Source organism: Talpa europaea (genome assembly GCF_964194135.1).
Source record: "Talpa europaea genome assembly, chromosome: 4".
Lineage (NCBI taxonomy): Eukaryota > Metazoa > Chordata > Mammalia > Eulipotyphla > Talpidae > Talpa > Talpa europaea.
Window position 1 is genome coordinate 22,036,113 of NC_140070.1, and position 17,585 is coordinate 22,053,697.

Below are 17,585 nucleotides of genomic sequence, written 5' to 3' on the forward strand. Positions count from 1 at the left end.
TTGCCAGCTTCATTATTTTTTCCTTGTCCTGGATTCTTGGGAGCTTTACTATTATGTGTCTTGCTGTATTTTTCCTTTCGTCGTGGAAGTTTGGTGTTCTTCTTGCTTCTTGTATATCAATTTTCAGCTCCTTCTTCACATTTGGGAAGTTCTCTTCAATTATCTCTTTGAATATTTTCTCTGTTCCTACATCTCTCTCCTCTCCTTCTGGTATTCCTATAACTCTTATATTTCCTTTCCTCATGGAGTCAGATAGTTCCCGAAGTCTTTCTTCGTTCTTTTTCCTTCGTACTTCTCTTTCCTTCTCTGTTTTGGTTCTTTTTATTTCTGTGTCTTCAAGATTACTTATTCGTTCTTCCATTTCATCTATTCTGCTTTCATTGCTTTTCCCAGAATTCTTTAGTTCTTCCATTAATTCTTTGATCTCCTGCATTTCTTTTACTTCCCTCTTTAGGGACTCAATTTCTTTCTTCTGACCATTGTTTTCCCTCTCTAGGGACTCAATTGCATTCTTCTGATCGTTGATTATTTTTCCCTTATCATTGTTTTCCTTTATGACTTCTGTCAGTTTTTTAATCACGGCAATTTTAAATTCTCTTTCTGGAAGGCTCAGAAATTCTTCCAAGTTATTGTCGTTGCAATCTGGGGGCTGGCTTTCTTTTTGTGGTGTGCTTTTTCTCTGGAGAGTTGCTAGGTTGCGTGTGGTTCTTCTCCTCCCTACTGTCTGTTTTCTAATTTGCCGTATGCGTTGGGACACTGTGTTGTTGGGACTGGCCGGCATCTTGGGTGGGCTTCTCTGTTCCCCTCTGGTTCTTCCAGGAGTCATCTGTCAGTTTCAAGCAGCCTTTACTGGAGAAAGGTCCCTGTTCTAAAATGCCGATGTGGGGACACACCCCCCCTTGCGCCTGGTCTGCCCCGGCGGTGGGTTCCTGCTCCCCTCTGGGCTTGGACTGCAGGCCAGAGGGGGTCTGGCGTGGGCGAACTTCCCCCGCTCACCTCTGGCTCCTGAGGAAGCCTTCTGCAGGTAGTCTTTACTGAAGAAATGTCCCTGTTCTAAAATGGTGATGTGGGACACACTCCCTGCGCTTCTGGTCTCAGGCACACTCTTCTGCGCGCCTGGTCTGCCCCGGCTGTGGGTGCTCGCTCTCCCTGTGGGCTCAGACTACTTGTTCAGAAGGGGCCCGGTGTGGGCTAACTCCCCAGCTGGCCACTAGCTCCTTCAGTAGCCTGTGCTGGGGTCAAGTCGCTAGGTGGCACCAGAGATCTCTCCTAGAGCCCTTGGGGAGCTGATTTTCCACCCCGTGGGACAGGGAGCAGAGCGGGGATGGTAGGGTACACCTCAACGGCTTTGGGGTGCTGTGTCTGCCTTGTGCCCCACCGTCGTGGGGAACCCACGCCCCTAATTTCGTGCCCCGGGTCTCAGTTCCAAAGCCCTCAGTTCCAGGACGCGGGCTGTAGCCCAGATCAGTGGCGCGGGAATGGCGCCTTTTGAATCCCGCTCCCCTGCCTGGGCGCCTTGTTCCTGCTCACTCAGGGAGGGCCTCCGCCGTCTCCCCGCAAGCCTAGGTCGCAGGCGCAGGGCCCTGGGCAGCTGCAATCCGAGCGCCGCTTTCGCGCAAGCTTACCGGGCGGCCGGGGCTGTGTGCTGGTGCTGGTCTGGTCTCCTCCTGGGGGGCGGGGCTCTCTCTTTAATGGCGCCTGGAGCTCACCTCCGCGGCGGATCCTGCAGGGGTCGCCTCAGCTCCCGTTCACGGGGTGTGGTGGCTGATATAGTTCCTTTCCACTCACAGTCCCACTTGCTGCATCCGTTTTTCTTGTTGGGCGTTTTGGTTTGTTGTTTCCCTCGTCTCTGCCGGTCGGAGAGTGCCGCCTCTGTGGGCGGGGGAGGGGAGCAGGGTTCTGCGCTTCCCTCCCTTCTCGTCCTCTTTTATGGCAACTTTCTTCTTTGGGCAGTTTGCTGGAGTCGTCAGTTTATCTTCCGTGTCCCAGTTCTCACTGGGACCTGCCGCTTTTCCTCCCTATTAACTTTTTTTAATGGGAGATCTTACTCGCAGCGTCTCCTCGCCGCCATGTTGCTCCGCCCCTCTTAAAGAATTCTTAGCTCCTGCAATTTGGAGCAGGCTTATTATGCTTTCAGTCTGAGGCTCATCACTCAACATCAGCTGTTCTGGAGCAAGCTGTTTTTCCCACTAAGTACTCCCAATGTGAGTAATATGAGTATCATAGATATTGGATTTTATTTTATTTTATTTATTTGTTTGTTTGTTTGTTTATACATGCACTGGGTACAGTCAGAAGCACGGGAGGGTAAGAGAATTCACCAGAGCCAGAGCGGGGAGCTGAAGGACCGAAGTACACTGCTGAGGGGAGCAGCGGGCGGCAGGAGAGGTCTGCGCGCCATGTGGGACCCTCCTCTGTTGGCCGGGGAGCAGCCGGGGATCGAACCAGCGCCGTAGAGGCCACGGGCAGCTTCGCAACCCAGCGCTCAACCGCTGCGCCACCGGCGAGGCCCGATATTGGATTTTAAATCACACCATCTCTCACAGTCCTACAAATTTGGTAAAAAGCCATTCTTCGAACTCAGCCACATACCCCTTTGAAATGATCTTTGGGTCCCCACAAAGATCAGGGACACAATCTAGGGTGAATTGTAACCAAATAAATCTATAAAATTCAAGGAAATGCATGACATGCTTTTTACATGAAATTATAACTACTATAAAATGATCATGAAGATAAGTAAGCTATCCTGAAAATAGTGTATTCTTTGGATATTTGACTTGAAAGGACATAGAAAAAAATGTTTTGTGAAAAACTGTTAGTAGCTTCTCTTGTTAGTGCATGCCTTTGGACTATTCTGCTTCTCCAGGTTGGCAATTAATTAAATGATAGCAGGAATGCTTAACTCACATTTCACATGAGGATAAATTGCAGGATACCATGGAGAAATACGGGCCAGGAAATAAAACTCAGTCATCCATACAAATATTTTTTTCATTTGTATTAAAAATGTAAACACCTCCCAAATAAGCAAGGATTTTGTAACATTTCAGACACAGATACTTATAATTGAAAAGTTACAGTCAGATGAAAAGTCAAATAAGGAAAAATGCAACATAAATGTTTCACCCTGTGATACTATAATTTTGAGAGGAAAATTTCAAGCAATCATAGCTTGTTACTTTACTGCTACCATATGTTTTTTAAGAAATCAGGGCATACAGTTCCGCCTGGATACCTTCACCTCCACCCTCTGCCCTGCAAATTCACTTTACACATTATAATAAAATTACCCTTGAAGAAATTAGAAAACTGCTTCAACAGTTTTGAATGAACTAATGAACTATTAAGAAAATTAATTCAATTTTGTCATACTTTCATTATTAATTCTCTACCTCAATGGCAATAAAATCATAGTATTCCACATAATATTATGACTGTCTTTCTAAATGATCTTTGGAAAACTATATTCCCAACAGAGAGCATTAAGGATCTATGCTACATTTTAATCTATCATTTTTCAGGTTAGAAATGAAAATATTTCTAGTCATTATAAGCAGTGTTGGAATCTCAAGGGACCCTTGAACTCACCACTTCCTTCAGGGAAAAAAGGTTGAGAAATTTGATACAGCTTTTCAGATACATGAAATCAGCAGTATAAATTACAAAATGTAAGTCATGGTTCCATTTTTCTGAGAAGAAAAACCACAACTATTTCATCAGGACAAAAAATAAAAACAAACAAGAGAAAACAATCAATGAGTATCTTCTCATTGAGAACTTGTCATCCATCCTCATCTCTGGAACATTTGGCTTTGCTTTTTTTTTTTTTTTTTTTCTTTCTTTCTTTAGTCTATCTTTCTGGCACTTCTTTCTGCCAATAAAGCCAAAATAACAAAACACCTGCTCTTGCTAAACCCTGGGATGTGGGTGCAACCACCTCCTCTCAGCCAGCTGGATGTTCCGAATGAGCCTTTGACACTGGAACCATCTTCATAAAGTCTGGGGGAGCAGGGATGGCTTCAGGCCTTTGATAACCAGTCACCAGGCATTAGCTCCTTCAAACAGCCATTCCTCCTGAATAATATCATCTCTGCTTCATCTTCGCTTGATTTCTGCCTGTTTTCTAAGCTAGGTCCTCCAGCTTCCAGGGATTCGATAGGCTATATTCATGAGGTTCTCTGCCCCCACTCCCTCCGTTTCACCCTCCAAGTCACACACCCTGAGCTGCCAGCATCAAGGAAGAAGTGAGCTGAAATGCCACCTGTTTTGCAACAAGGGCAGAAACTGCTAGTCATAATTTTATCCTAGTAAGTTTATATGTGATAAGATTCATATTATGATGAGGAAATTATTACTCCGTAAGGGCGCTCTATCAGTTCTTTTTACCTGCTCCTTTGATTATTCTTTTATCTTGGCCCACCAAGCAATTCACAGGCTACTCAGAATGGGTGTTTCCTTTTCTATTTCTTGCTTTTCTTTCTGCTGTGGGTGTAGCATTCTGAAAGGTATTCCTCTCCTCATGCCCAAGCCAGCTTGACAAGACACCAAGAAGCTCAGGGAGTTTTTTTTCCCCCAAGCAGCAAGTTTTTTCTTAGCTATTAGGAAAAGATTTCTATTAGGCTCTGCTCTAAATCATTTCTGTGGGCAAAAGTGCCTGGCATGTAACAAAGGTTCAATACATGCTTATGAATGCTACTCAATCCCTTCCAAAGCTGACCTTCTTCTAATCTTATGGAAACACCTTCTATAGAGACAATTAATTATCTTGATTTAAAAAACTATTCCTTCAGCTTCCATTTAATTACTGGAAAAACTTGATCAAGTATTTAATGGCAGAGATGATATTCTCAGTAAGCACTTGAGAGCAAACTTTCTAAAACTGTAGTTAAATTGAGCTTTGACTGCTGGATTCTATTCTCTCACTTATTTACATTTATAATTGCATATCTTCAAATTAAAAATGGATGGGATAGACTTAATAAAAATCACAATGAAACTAATTCATTCAACAATTACAGAGCACCTGTACATGCTAAGCATTCTGATAATTGCTTTGTTAATGGTATCTCTAATAGGATATATTAGCAAACAGTAACGCTGCATTTTTCAATACATCAAGAGAAAAATAATTCTCTGAAACACTAAATGGAAGCAAAAAAGCACAAGGCAGAGTCTTATTATCTCTTACTTTACCAGGGACCATTTACACTAAAGGCAAAGGGCAGCATAAAGAATTTGGAGTATATCATATTTTATTTTGAATATTTGAATTTTTAGATTTGAAGACATGATTTTAATCCCTCTATTCACATTTCAAATCTTCAAATTATGACATCAAGAAGTCACAAACAGGGCCTCCCCGGTGGCGCAGCGGTTGAGCGCTGGGTTGCGAAGCTGCCCGCAGCCTCTGCAGCGCCGGTTCAATTCCCGGCTGCTCCCCGGCCACCAGAGGAGGGTCCCACATGGTGCGCAGACCTCTCCTGCCGCCCGCTGCTCCCCTCAGCAGTGTACTTCGGTCCTTCTGCCTGCTCTGCTCCCTGCTCTGGCTCTGGTGAATTCTCTCACCCTCCCGCGCTTCTGACTGTACCCAGTGCATGTATAAACGAAACAGACGAACAAACAAATAAATAAATAAAACATGCCTCTATAAAAAAAAAAGAAAAAAAAATTAAAAAAAAATCTTATTACTATAAAAAAAAAAAAAAGAAGTCACAAACAAGAAATAATTTCTGAGTTAGACACTGCAAGTTTTACAGTCATCAGTTTTCTATAGATGCGCCTTCTATCTCATTTAACACTAGTTCAATAATTCTAGATAGTAACACTTGTATTCCCAAGGTCACCTGTGTTGTTTTTTTTTTTCTAAAAAAGCTTTAATGTGTTACCTAATTTTTTAAATGATAGTTTACCAAAAAGCAAGTACACATTTCTTTCACTGTGTGACTCAAACTCATTTCATGACGGAAGGTAAATTAGAATCCCATTCAGTCTCCATACTTGAGCTTGCAATGGGCTTAAATTAATGGGAGGTCAGAGTTTTACAGTGTTCAAGTACAGGTTTCATATATCTTATTGCTAAGAATGTTTGTTTAAAAGAAGGAAAATATGACTATATATCTCCCAAACTGATATCTAAGAATGTAGATTAATTCACTTAATTATTGAACATCATCAATATAATCACTGTGGAATATAAGAGGATACAGTCATTTTTGAAATATGTATTAATATAAACTGTCAAGCCCCAATACTCCAATTGGCTAACATCTAACATATTCCAAGGATAAGCAAACTACTGCTGAAAGGTCAAGTTCAGGCCCTCCAACTTTTTCTAAATAAAGCTTTAATGAAACACAGTCATGCCCATTTGTTACAGTACTGTCTAAGGCTGTTTTGTGCTACAATAGCAGATTTAAGCAGATACCATAGAGCCTGCAAAGCCAAAGGTACTTAGTTTACTATCTGGCCCAAACTAGAGATTCTTCTAAAGCTATGAAATCATTACGTGGAGACTGCGGGTTCACTCTGTTCAGAGTTATGTTAACTCTAATTAAACAAGAAAGTTTAAGAGACTTGCTAAATACATCTTTATTAGTTTAAAGAGATTTGGTGTTGGGTTCGGAGGAAAAGGAAGACATTTTAACATTTGCACAACTGCTGAAGTCGTAGCCAGCAATTTCACTGGGTAATCTGGAGAAAGGATGCAGCACTTATACTAACTCAGGAGCATGTAGCTTCAAATGGTCGAAGGGGTTGGCCTAGGTCATCTCCAAACTTTTCAATCTTCATATTGCTTAAAATCACTTAAGTAGTTAGAAAATTCAGAAGTGTATGAATATACAAATTAATAGCAAATGTATCCTAGCCCAGCCTAAGGTGAGAGAAGGGAAGTAAAACATGTTAGAAAGATGAAAGCCAAAATGGTTGAACAAGGGTATTTCTTGTACTATCATTCTTGAAACTTTGCCCATTTGAAGTTTTAACAAAAGGTAGGAAAAGTTTTAAATTTTTAATTATTAGCACTGAAAAGGAAAAATCTGTTATTCTCTTCAACAAGCAACAGACACCACAATAACTCTTGTAAAGGACTGTAAAACATGAATGTGTCTAGTGTATTCACTGATTCAAGCATGCCCAGAGCCAGCAAGACTACCCTTACTGCAACTCTGTACCAGCAAGCACGACCTTACCAATTTTACCCTTTGCATTTGTCTTACTTTATGGAAAATGAGAGACAAAAGAAGCTAGGAAAAGAGAGAAGGAAAGAGGGGAAGAAATATGAAGAAGAGCCTACTTAATCAACAAACCAGATAAACATGTTCTGAATGATCACAAGGACTAGCATTCCTATTTTATCTTTTCTTTGGTGGTATAGAAAGGAATCTTACTACAAACACTTGACTCTCATACAATAGCTGTACAGCCCATATATTTTATAGATGCACATATTCCAAAAAGATGAGTTTATTTTTGTAAGATACAAACACTAAGCAAACATTATGCTAAGAGAAAAAGTGCCTAGAGAGCCACACACATCCATGTTGTTAAATATAGAAACTAACTGTAATGAGAATCATTATCGCCAGTTTCCAAGGATACCAGGATAAGCACTACTCCTAAATTGCAGTTCATTCAGCAAAGGGCACAGAGTAATTTATATTCAGGGTCATACCCAGCCGACAGCAGATGTAGGAGGACGACCAGGGTAAATCACCCTGTTTGTTCTATTCTACTTGTTACCTGCTCCAGGTCCCAGCCCCAGACCTTCACCCTCCACCTTCCACTCCCAGTCCTGGCCACTGATTTAAAGGTGAAATTTGGTAAATCTGATTTTAAGCAGTAACTTCCAAGAGAAAAATAATCCACAAAGGTTAGTCTGAGGTTAATGCAGGGTGGGGGTACAGGGGAGTGGAGAAGTGGGGAAGGAAGTTTGGCATTCCCATTTGCTTTGTTTGTGAAAAGGAGAGAATGCTGTCCTTGTGTGTCTGTCACACTAGTCGCCATTTTTCCCCAGTACCCATAAAGGAACTGTATAATTAATTCCAACTTCACACCTAACCAAAGCTATCCAAGCTTTTAGAGCCTACCATTCTTAAAGTGCAATTATTTGTAGAATCAAATTCATTTTCAACTTGTTCTCTCTTCTAGACTCCTTGTTTCTATAGCAATAAAAATATGAAAACTACTTTCTGACAACCTCTGAGGCAGCGTTGCCTCTGAATCATTTATTTGTTTATTCCAGACCATTTATTGACTGCTTTCAACATGATGGGCATTGTGCCCGGCCAAGTAGGCAGTGGTAATAAGGGATATGAAACTTCACTTTCGAACACCAGGTAAAAATATCAATAACAGGTCATGTCACTTAGGCATTCTCTCTCTTAGTCAAATTTTTAATTATTAAAATAGTGATGCGGATTTCATGGGTACATTAGGTTTATCTTAAACTTGAAGAAAGTAAGTATAAAAACATGATCCAGATAAAACAGCCATTTTCCATTTTTACCTCCCCCCTCACCTGTCCACCCTATCCACAGAGGCCCTCAGCTAGAGACAGAGGTACTTATAAGGGATGAAAAGCTCTTCCTGCCTTCACATGCTTCCTTCTGATGGTCGTGAGACACCGCATCAGGCTAAGCATCTTAGTTTAATGTGATAATATGGGAGAATAAGCTGCTTGTTTTGGTAGTTAAGAAGTCTTATAACCTCCTTTTGCAACAGTACATTAAGTGAAACTATTGCCTGATTTTAAGAGGGTAAAGAAATGAGACACAACAAAGGTTCTAATAGTTATGTAACATATAAGGTATATCTGAACAAGGCAAGCTTTCTTAATATTTATTATTAACAACTAATACAAATCACCTTTCTGAAAACTTTTTCTCCATACCATTTAGAATATCACATGTTGACAGGCACTGTCCGAAAGATTTCAATACAACCAATCCTATTTTAAAAACAGACTCACTTCACTTGTACTGAAATGTTATCTCTAAATTCAGTAAAAAGTAACATTAGCAAATGTTAAAACCATTTGAAATGGGAAGCTAGTGTGAGTTCTCTTAAAAGTATATTTTAATGAAAAGCATTAATTTTGGTATATTATTCTGACTCCTACTATTTCTCACAGGGGACAACAATTTAAGGTTAGATGATTTTAGACCAGATTGTATGTCTGAATCTTGAAGCTCTGAAAAATGCTTAAGTTGAGAAAATTCAACTAAACAGGCCACTATTTCACCCTCTCTTTGTCCCACCCAAGGCTAGTGCCTGGCAGGGCAAAAACTAACCCCTTTCTTAGGTGGAACAGTAAACACCAAACACAAGCACCCATCACTAGCAGAAAGGTGGCTCATCGTTTCTGATAACACTGATTAGCTTTCACAATACCTTGGAAGATAAACGCCTGCTTACAGCAAGGGGCACTATTATATTCTCTAATAGTGCATAATCAACTTTTTTTTTTTTTTTTTTTTGGGAGGGGGTAAGCTTTCAGCATTGGAAGTATCCTACCCACCAGTTCAGGACGCTAAAACCTGGACTTAAGCCACTTGGCACTCTCGATGAAAAACCTCGGATGGTCATCTCTGCCCCTCCACCCTCGCCCCCATTGTTTTAATACCTAAATTATGGCCCTGCGGATTGCATAGGTCTTGGAAAACACTTTCTAGTAGCTCACCCCTCCCCCACCTCCCTTTAACTAGAAAGTGTCCAACTGGCAATCCTCAAATTATAAAGGCAGCAAAAAGGCTCCTGCGCGCTGTCACACATTTTTAAAAAGTGGATTAAAGACAACCAGGAAAGGAGAGCCCGGCACCCGGGGACCACGGCCACCACCCCCAGCGCGGGGCTGGCGCAGCGCCGCTCCCGGGCCCGGCGTGGAGCCCTCCAGCCTCCAGCGCAGCCGTCCCGGCCTCCGGGCCGCGCGGGGGCTCGGGCAGCGCAGACCCGGCTCTCCCCGGCGCTCCGGCCGAGGTAGGGGGTGTGGTTGGGGCGGCGGCGACTAGCCCACGGCGGAGAGGGTGTCTCGGCCGCGAGAGCGCGCGCGCGTGTGCTGAAAGGGGGCGGCTTGGGGGGGGGGGTCACCGTAGCCCGGAGTTGCGGGGGGCAGGCAGGGGCAGTGCGCGCGCCAGGAGTGCCCGAGGCTGCCTTCGGCCGCGGAGACGCCGCGGGCTGGCAGCGTCCGGGGGCGCGAGGGGGGCGCGAGAGGGCGCGAGGGGGGCGCGAGCGGGGCGCGACGGGGGCGCGAGGGGGGCGCGAGGGGGTCTCCGGGCGGGGCGGGAGGGCGCGCGCGGCGTGCGCCCCGGGTCCGCGCGTCCCGGGACGGCCGGCGGGGGGCCCCCGCGGGGTGGGCGAGGCGGAGGCCGGCGGGCGCGCGCCCCGGCGGGCACTCACCTATGCACAGCTGGATGGCGTAGGCGTAGTAGGACCAGCCGAGCAGGAGGCTGATGAACACCACCGGGATCCAGTACAGCACCCGCCGGCACCGCCGCCTGACGCTGCCCGGGCCCGAGGGCGCCATCTTCCAGCCGCAGCCACCTGCCCAGCCCCGCCGCCGCCGCCGCCCGCGGGCCTGGCTCCGGGGCGGGCTGGCCGCGCCCGGCACCCCCGGCGGGACGGGCCCGGGGGCGGCGGCCGGTCTCGCTGCGGCCACTGCCGCCGCCGTGGCGCTAAGTCCCCATCCCGCCGCCCCGAGTCAGCGCCGCGGACCCCGGCTCCGGCCCGTGGAGGCGGCGTCTGCGAGAGGAGGGCGCGGAGGAGGACCGCGAGGAGGACGGCGAGGAGGAGGCGGGAGCCTCCGCCCCGCCTCCGCCCGGTCCCCCCCTTCACCCCTTGTCAGCCCCGGCCGCCTCCCCCGCGCGGCCCGCGGCGCCCTCCCGCGGGCTTTGGGGGAATCTGGGGGGGTCTCGGGTGCGCCCCGGGGCCCCGCGCGCCCTCGCTGCCGGGCACCTCAGGGGCACCCGAGGTGGGAGTCGAGTTGCCCACCTGGAGCCTCTGCCTCCCGGGTTGGCCCTGGATTCTGGGTCAACCCGGGGAGGCGGGGGGCACAGGGCCGTCGGCTGCGCTCTCTCGGGGTGTCGGGTCTGGGGCATGGGCGGCCGGTTGGGGAGCTGGAGCCGCCGCACTTTGGCGGAGATGCGCGGGGGAGCGCCCCGCCGCGGGTCTTGGGCTGGGGGCGCCCTCCCCGGCCCCGGGCGAGGCCCTGCTAGAAAGTGTGGGCGCCCAGGCCACGGTCGTGCCCCCGACTTGGAAAATTCTCGCTTGGACTTGTAGGTCGCGATAAACAGGCGGAGGGCGGCTGCGGGGCGAGCTCTCCAGACCCGTGGGACTGTGCTTGGGCAGGGAAGGTGCTGACTTTACGCTAAGGACTTTGGGGGTGGTGGGGAGGGGGTGGGGGGCGAGGGGGGGCGAGGGGGGCGCGAGAATGCACCGCCCGAGGGGTGTGGAAGCTCTGCTGGCGCGGAGAGGGTGTGTGGAGTAAGGCAAAAGCACCTTTGGTTGAGAATCTAGAACCCGCCAGAGTTAGAAACCCAAATACTTTGCTCTGAGCCTTTGAACTGTTTTGTGACTTTTTTTAGTGATTAGGAGAGTAACCGCGGGCCCCGCCCCCTGCTGAGGTTCTGGGGCCTCCTTCCTTCAGCTCTTTTCCCTGCTCATTCTTCACTACAGTATTTTCTTTTGTGGTGGCGCGTCTAAACTTAGCATATAGTTGGTTCTAAAGCGGTTGCTAAAAATCCTGGAAGGGATCCTAAAAGTAGTTAGACCAAAACCCTCCTTTTTTGATGGATGAAACGGAAACAAATACGTATGCTTCTGAAATTGTTGTCTTCTCTCTCCCCCTCCACCATTTATCTGATTATGGACCCACCTGATACCTCATAGCAACACCAGAATAAATGTAGTGTATTTGGATTGCACATGTATAGTGGGCACAATTTTATACATCCACACACACACCATCCAGAATACCATATTGAATGAAATTACTTCATATTCTTTTGAAGAATGAAAAGATAATACAGAAGTAAAAAAAAAAAAAAAAAAGTACCGAGCTGCATGAATTCTGTCAAATTACAGGGCAAAGAAGCTCTTGTGTCTTTGCGATTATCTTTCTGTGACTGGATTAAACAGCAAGCAAATCTTCTCTCCTGAAATAGCGACTATAGTACACACACACACACACACACACACACACAGCAAATCTCTTTACACTTCTACTCAACAATGTAGAGAAAATGCTAGGCAGGTTTCTTGTTGGGACTTTAAATAATTGAGATGGGAACATTTGTGTCCCAGGGACTCACTTTATTTTGGTGCAACACCTTATATGACATTTTATTGGCTATCACATAGGGTAGATTGGCATAAAACATAACTTCCCCAGACTCCCTCATTTTTCTCAGGAACCTGATACTCTCAATCAGAGGAGATGAAAAACAAGAAATAAACGTCCTTACCAGGACTGCACTGTGGCCATTAAGATGAGCAAATCTGTGATTGAAGGTCAATGAAGTCTATTAAGGAATGAAAAGGAAGGAGTCAAATTTCCCACCCTGGGAACAGTTGGAGATAGTGCAAATTGTGCCTCTATTGACAGTAGATTATACAATACCCGGGTTCTGCTTCTCTTCTGATAGTCTTATAGGCTCTTGAGGTGGCAAATGGAATAGCATGCTGCACAGTTTCACATCTTTCACTCGTTTGGAAGAGTACCTAGGTGTAACATGGAGGCCACCTTTTTAAAATTATCTAAGATGTTATTTAATTGTGCATATTAATAACAAATAGTTGTGATATAATTGCAACCTATGTTTAGCTATTTTAAGAGCACTACTGCTACTGAGTTCTCCAAGAGTAATATAATTATCTTAAAAAATGTTCTAGTTCAGAAAGAATCATCTCTAAGGCCACACAATGATAGTGTTTATCTCTGGATAGTCTCTAATTAGACAGGCATAATCATGCACACACAAATGTAAGTTCTTTGGTGAGTAGCCAATCTGTAGATAGTAGGCTTTGATGAGAGTGGAAAGATAACTTTAGTTTTTAGGAATAGAGAACCTTTGATTTTTTTTTTTGCTTTTACATCAACAACAAAGCAATTTGAGTGTCACAGACAACGAAGAAACTACACCGAGATTTGCCATCTAGGGAGAAGTATAGAAGCTTCAACTCACCAAATTTGTACTCAATGATTACAACACATTGTGAATTTCATGTAATAAATGTAGTTCTACAGCCATTTATGAAAAAGAGAGTCAGTCACAGTGAAGGAGAGAGAGGACAACATAAAAGGAAGGAAGTAGCGTGATTGCCAGATGATTCATCTTGGAGGGAGTCGCCAAGAAGAGGACCCATCAAGGTCCCAAGAAAACTTTCTTCATCCTTTCCAGGTATTGGTGGAAATGTAGTGCATCTGGATTTTATATGCTGTCCCCACTCTACAGTTTATCAGTCATTAATCTCGAAAACCACAAATTAAAGTATAAGGTCAACTTTGTTACTCTCAGATATATGAAAAACTGATTGTGTTGATTTTTGCTATTAGGTTGTGGTGCTTGATAACAACTGTCTCCCAAATGGTACATGACTGAAAGGAAAGAAGCTGAGGTCTGGATCTACTCTTTCACCTACCACTATCCCATCTTTACTAGAGTGCTCAGCACAAAACCAGGTAGATCCTCCTTTATTGTTTCCTTAAATTAAGCTAATCACTGTGGGTGTGGGGGAGTGGTGAGGAATTCATGACATCAATGACTCTAGTGTTAAATTTTGCTTTTATATTAGCAGCCAAGGCATTTTCTGTAGAAGAATAATAGAATGTTGAATTCACATGTTGTTTTGGACACATGTAAAATAGAAGCATTTTTAGCAAAGGAAATTGGTTTAGGGCATGTGAGGATGAGGTAGTACTATTGATATATAGATACACTTTGACTATCAGAGATGTATAGTTGACAAGAACCTGGAATGGAATGGAGCAAATGGAAGATAATTTCAAAAGCCTAAGGAATGTGCAATTGATTGGGTCAAAACGTTGGAAAAATTGTAAAAGTGGGAAAAACTGTCTCTGGGCAAACCTTGTCTAGGCGCTCTGTGATAGTACTATCGTCTCCTACCACTAGATGGCAGACTCACACCAAGCAGTGCCTCTTGAGGCCTTTGCATAGATTTCAATGGCATCAACCCTTACCTTTACCAAACCAATTATATATTATGAGTTATAGCTTTATGAACAATTATACATAATTATAATGAATTATAATTATATTAAAACAATACAATTTATGTTAAAATTTGGTGGCTAATGATTAATAAAACCATATTCAGAAAATTTTAAAAATTAAGAGAAATTTTTTATCTGGCAAATCACTGTTTCCATTCTTTATAGGCTTTACTAAGGTTAATCTCTTGAGAAATAAAGTTGGGACTCTTTTTTAAAGTAATGTTTTTCCTACATCAACCCCATCCCTTGCCCCTAAATGGAGAGACTGTGAACCCAAAAAGAAGGAAGATATTTACTCCCCATGGACTGGCAGGATCTTTAAAAGGTGACACAATGGTACAAGTTGATCTCAGATTATTAGAAGTGGCCATTGTGGGGCTGAGAGTTTAATGGTCAGCAGATAGTGACCAAAGGTAACAAATCCTGCAGTATGGTAGCAAGTGTCCAGTGGTGTCAGGGTCAGCAGTGGCATCCTGTGTGGACCATCCTTGGTGGCAGGATCTTAGCAATGCATCTACTCTACTCCAGCTCAAGCTAGATTCTACAGGCTTTCTGTTGATTCTGTGAGTGCCTTATATACTTACAAATACATTTTTTGATGTAAGTCAAGTAGTGTTGACTTGCATGTGCAACCAAGACCTTTGACTGGAATATAGCATACCATTTAATTCAGGATACCATTTCCTGAAGGGTTAGTTTCTGCTCATGGAAACAGAGGATTCTGCTGCTAGCCACTTGTGGTTATTTAAATAGAAAATCAAATCAAATAAAATAAAATCTTCTACTTCAATATTTGCAGTACACACATTTCAAAAGCCTGCAGTCACATTTAGCTAGTGGCTACTGTATTGGACAGTTAAGATCCAGAACAGGTCCTCTCTGGTGGTGCAGGGGTTAAGTCTCAGCACTGTTAAGCTACCACCAGCCACTGCGGCTTGAGCCAACCACTGCAGCATGAGTTTGATCCCTGGCCGGGGGAGCTGACCCACATGGCACAACAAACCTCTTCTGTTTCGCCTGCTGCCCGCCTCAACAGTGTATTTCAGTAGTATTTCAGTGTATTTCAGTGTATTTCAGTGTATTCTGCCTGTTCTGCTCCCCACTCCTCTCACCCCACTCCCTGTACCTCTGGCCTGCACCCCAGTTCTTGTATGCCTAAATAAATAGAAACAAATCTTTTTTAAAAAAAGATCTAGAACGTTTTCATCATCATGGGAAGTTCTGTTGGAAAGAACTGACTAGATAGTTTATCTTGTTTGAATATTAATAAGGTAAGCTTTATATTTATAAATACAAGAAACAGAAAATCTCTAATTATATTTCTACTATTTTGAAGAAACAAATAATGAGAGGTAATTGGAAGTTGAAGACACTTTTAGGTTTATAGTATTAGGAGCTTTCTTCCTTTGAAGATGTGAGTCTAACAAGTAAGGAGCCAGTTGGATAGAGGGATAAGAAGTAATACTATAGATTCTACAACCTGAGACTTGTGTACAAATGATCATTTTCAAAGGCTGTGCAGGGAGAAACTTACCAGAATATTATACTCAAATTCCTTTAATCTTGGATTTAGCATTTCAACCAGCAGTGCTGGAAGATGTAGCCTTATTGCTGAATAACTCCAACCTTAAAGCACAGATCTGTCTTTTTTACTCCAGTGGTCATCAGGATTCTTCCTGTTCTGTTGATTGAGCGGATAATCATTGGGACATGCAAAGAGTAATTGCTTATATTCAGTTCTGTCTCTGTCAAGCTGTAGGCAAGATTAGTCATGCTGGATTTTCTGTATGGCAGGTGTGGGAGGAATTGTCATGCCCAGTGATCTGTACATAAACTCACATTGGTTCTGGTTCAAAAAATTCTGTTATATATAAAAAAATTAATATACATTTAATGTTTAATGTTAAATAAAATTCATTATAGAATATTAATGAATATTAACTCTAAAAATATTTCCAAATGTCAAAAATTTTAAATGTAACTTGGAGATCAAGTTCAAATTGCAATATCTAATTGCAGAAGGAAAAAAAATCTAACCAAGGTTTTCTCAGACCTTCAAAAAGATCAGGGAAAACGAATAATGAATATTTAATGATGATAAACAAAAAGGCCCATTGGCTTCAGATTTGAAAAATTTTGATCATTAGGGATTCTTCCATCAGCTAGAATCTGTCCAGTGTAAATTATGTCTTAAGCCTTAGAGTCTTTGAGTCTATAACTATTTTCAAATGATACTTGGAAACTCCAAATTGTAAATTTCCTTAGATTATTCACTGGTTGATAAAACCTTTCTCCATTTGCTCATATTTCAGTCTCTTTGGTAATGGGTCATGCAATGAAATGCTAGGGTGGCAGTGGAATATCAATAACCTTTATATCTGGAATATGAGACAATGTGGGCTTTTGTTTTCAAATGCTCAGTATAGTGGTTGAGGGTTCAGAACCCAAATGATTAGAGGTTTTGGATTTTTGCTTATTATTACCCAAATAATAGGTCTGGTCAATACATTCCCATTCTTTTAAGCTTTCTCTTGAGTTCATTAAAATATTAAAGACAAATTTCCAAAAAGTAGGAAAGACTTGACAACTTGCATAGTCACCTTGTGCATTGTGGAAAATGTGCTAATTTATTTCATATGCTAATTTCATTATAATGTAGAAAGTAAGCAGTTTTGGACTATTTTTAATGGATATAAAAGGTAACTTGGACTTTATTTATACAGAATGTGATAATGAACCTTTTCCAGGGGTAAAGGTTACATATAGATATGTATAATTGCTCCTTAATTAGCAGCATTTTGACACAGGAATACACATATTTGGAGGCAAATTTCAGTGACTGCAACTAATATTAAAAAGTCAACATTCCAGTATCCTATTAAATACAGTAAACACTGTGATAACTTATACTGCCTCCAACACTGAAGGCTTGATGTTCAGGATCCTCTTGCATTTCCTTCATGATTTCCAGTTTCCACTTGACTATAGTCAGCTGGGGAAGAATAGATTTCTGACTGCCACAGCTCTCGTTAACCATAACTTCTGTGAAAATATCACTTGAAAGTAAGGTGCATGAAAGTATAAGCACTATAAAAATGGAATGATTGTTTCTGCTTCAGAGGAGTTTACACATACCCATTTCATTTGGAAGACAACTTAGGTCATATCTTAAGTTTTCTTTGCAGATTTAACTCTACAATTATTCCTTTATGAGTATTAATTCTCACTCTTTGATTTTGTTTTGTTTTGGTCTGATACTTATACATGGAAAGTGTGACAGCTTTTGAAAAAAAATCACTTCCTTGTCCAAACTCTTAATGGTATAGATAAGAAAGCAGGAATACAGCGAGGTTAG

At 43.1% G+C, this 17,585-nt stretch overlaps 1 protein-coding gene across 1 annotated transcript in view; it reads right to left on the bottom strand.

The window, feature by feature from the left end:
* Positions 1-10,809, bottom strand: part of ZDHHC2 (zDHHC palmitoyltransferase 2) — a gene marked incomplete at its 3' end in the record, with an annotated part of 53,613 nt that extends 42,804 nt beyond the window's left edge. The window contains exon 1 of the mRNA XM_084231446.1: positions 10,399-10,809. Coding sequence (XP_084087572.1) covers positions 10,399-10,525 — 127 coding nt within the window. The 5' untranslated portion in view covers positions 10,526-10,809. The remainder of the gene's footprint in view (positions 1-10,398) is intronic.
* Positions 10,810-17,585: the final 6,776 nt, after the last annotated feature.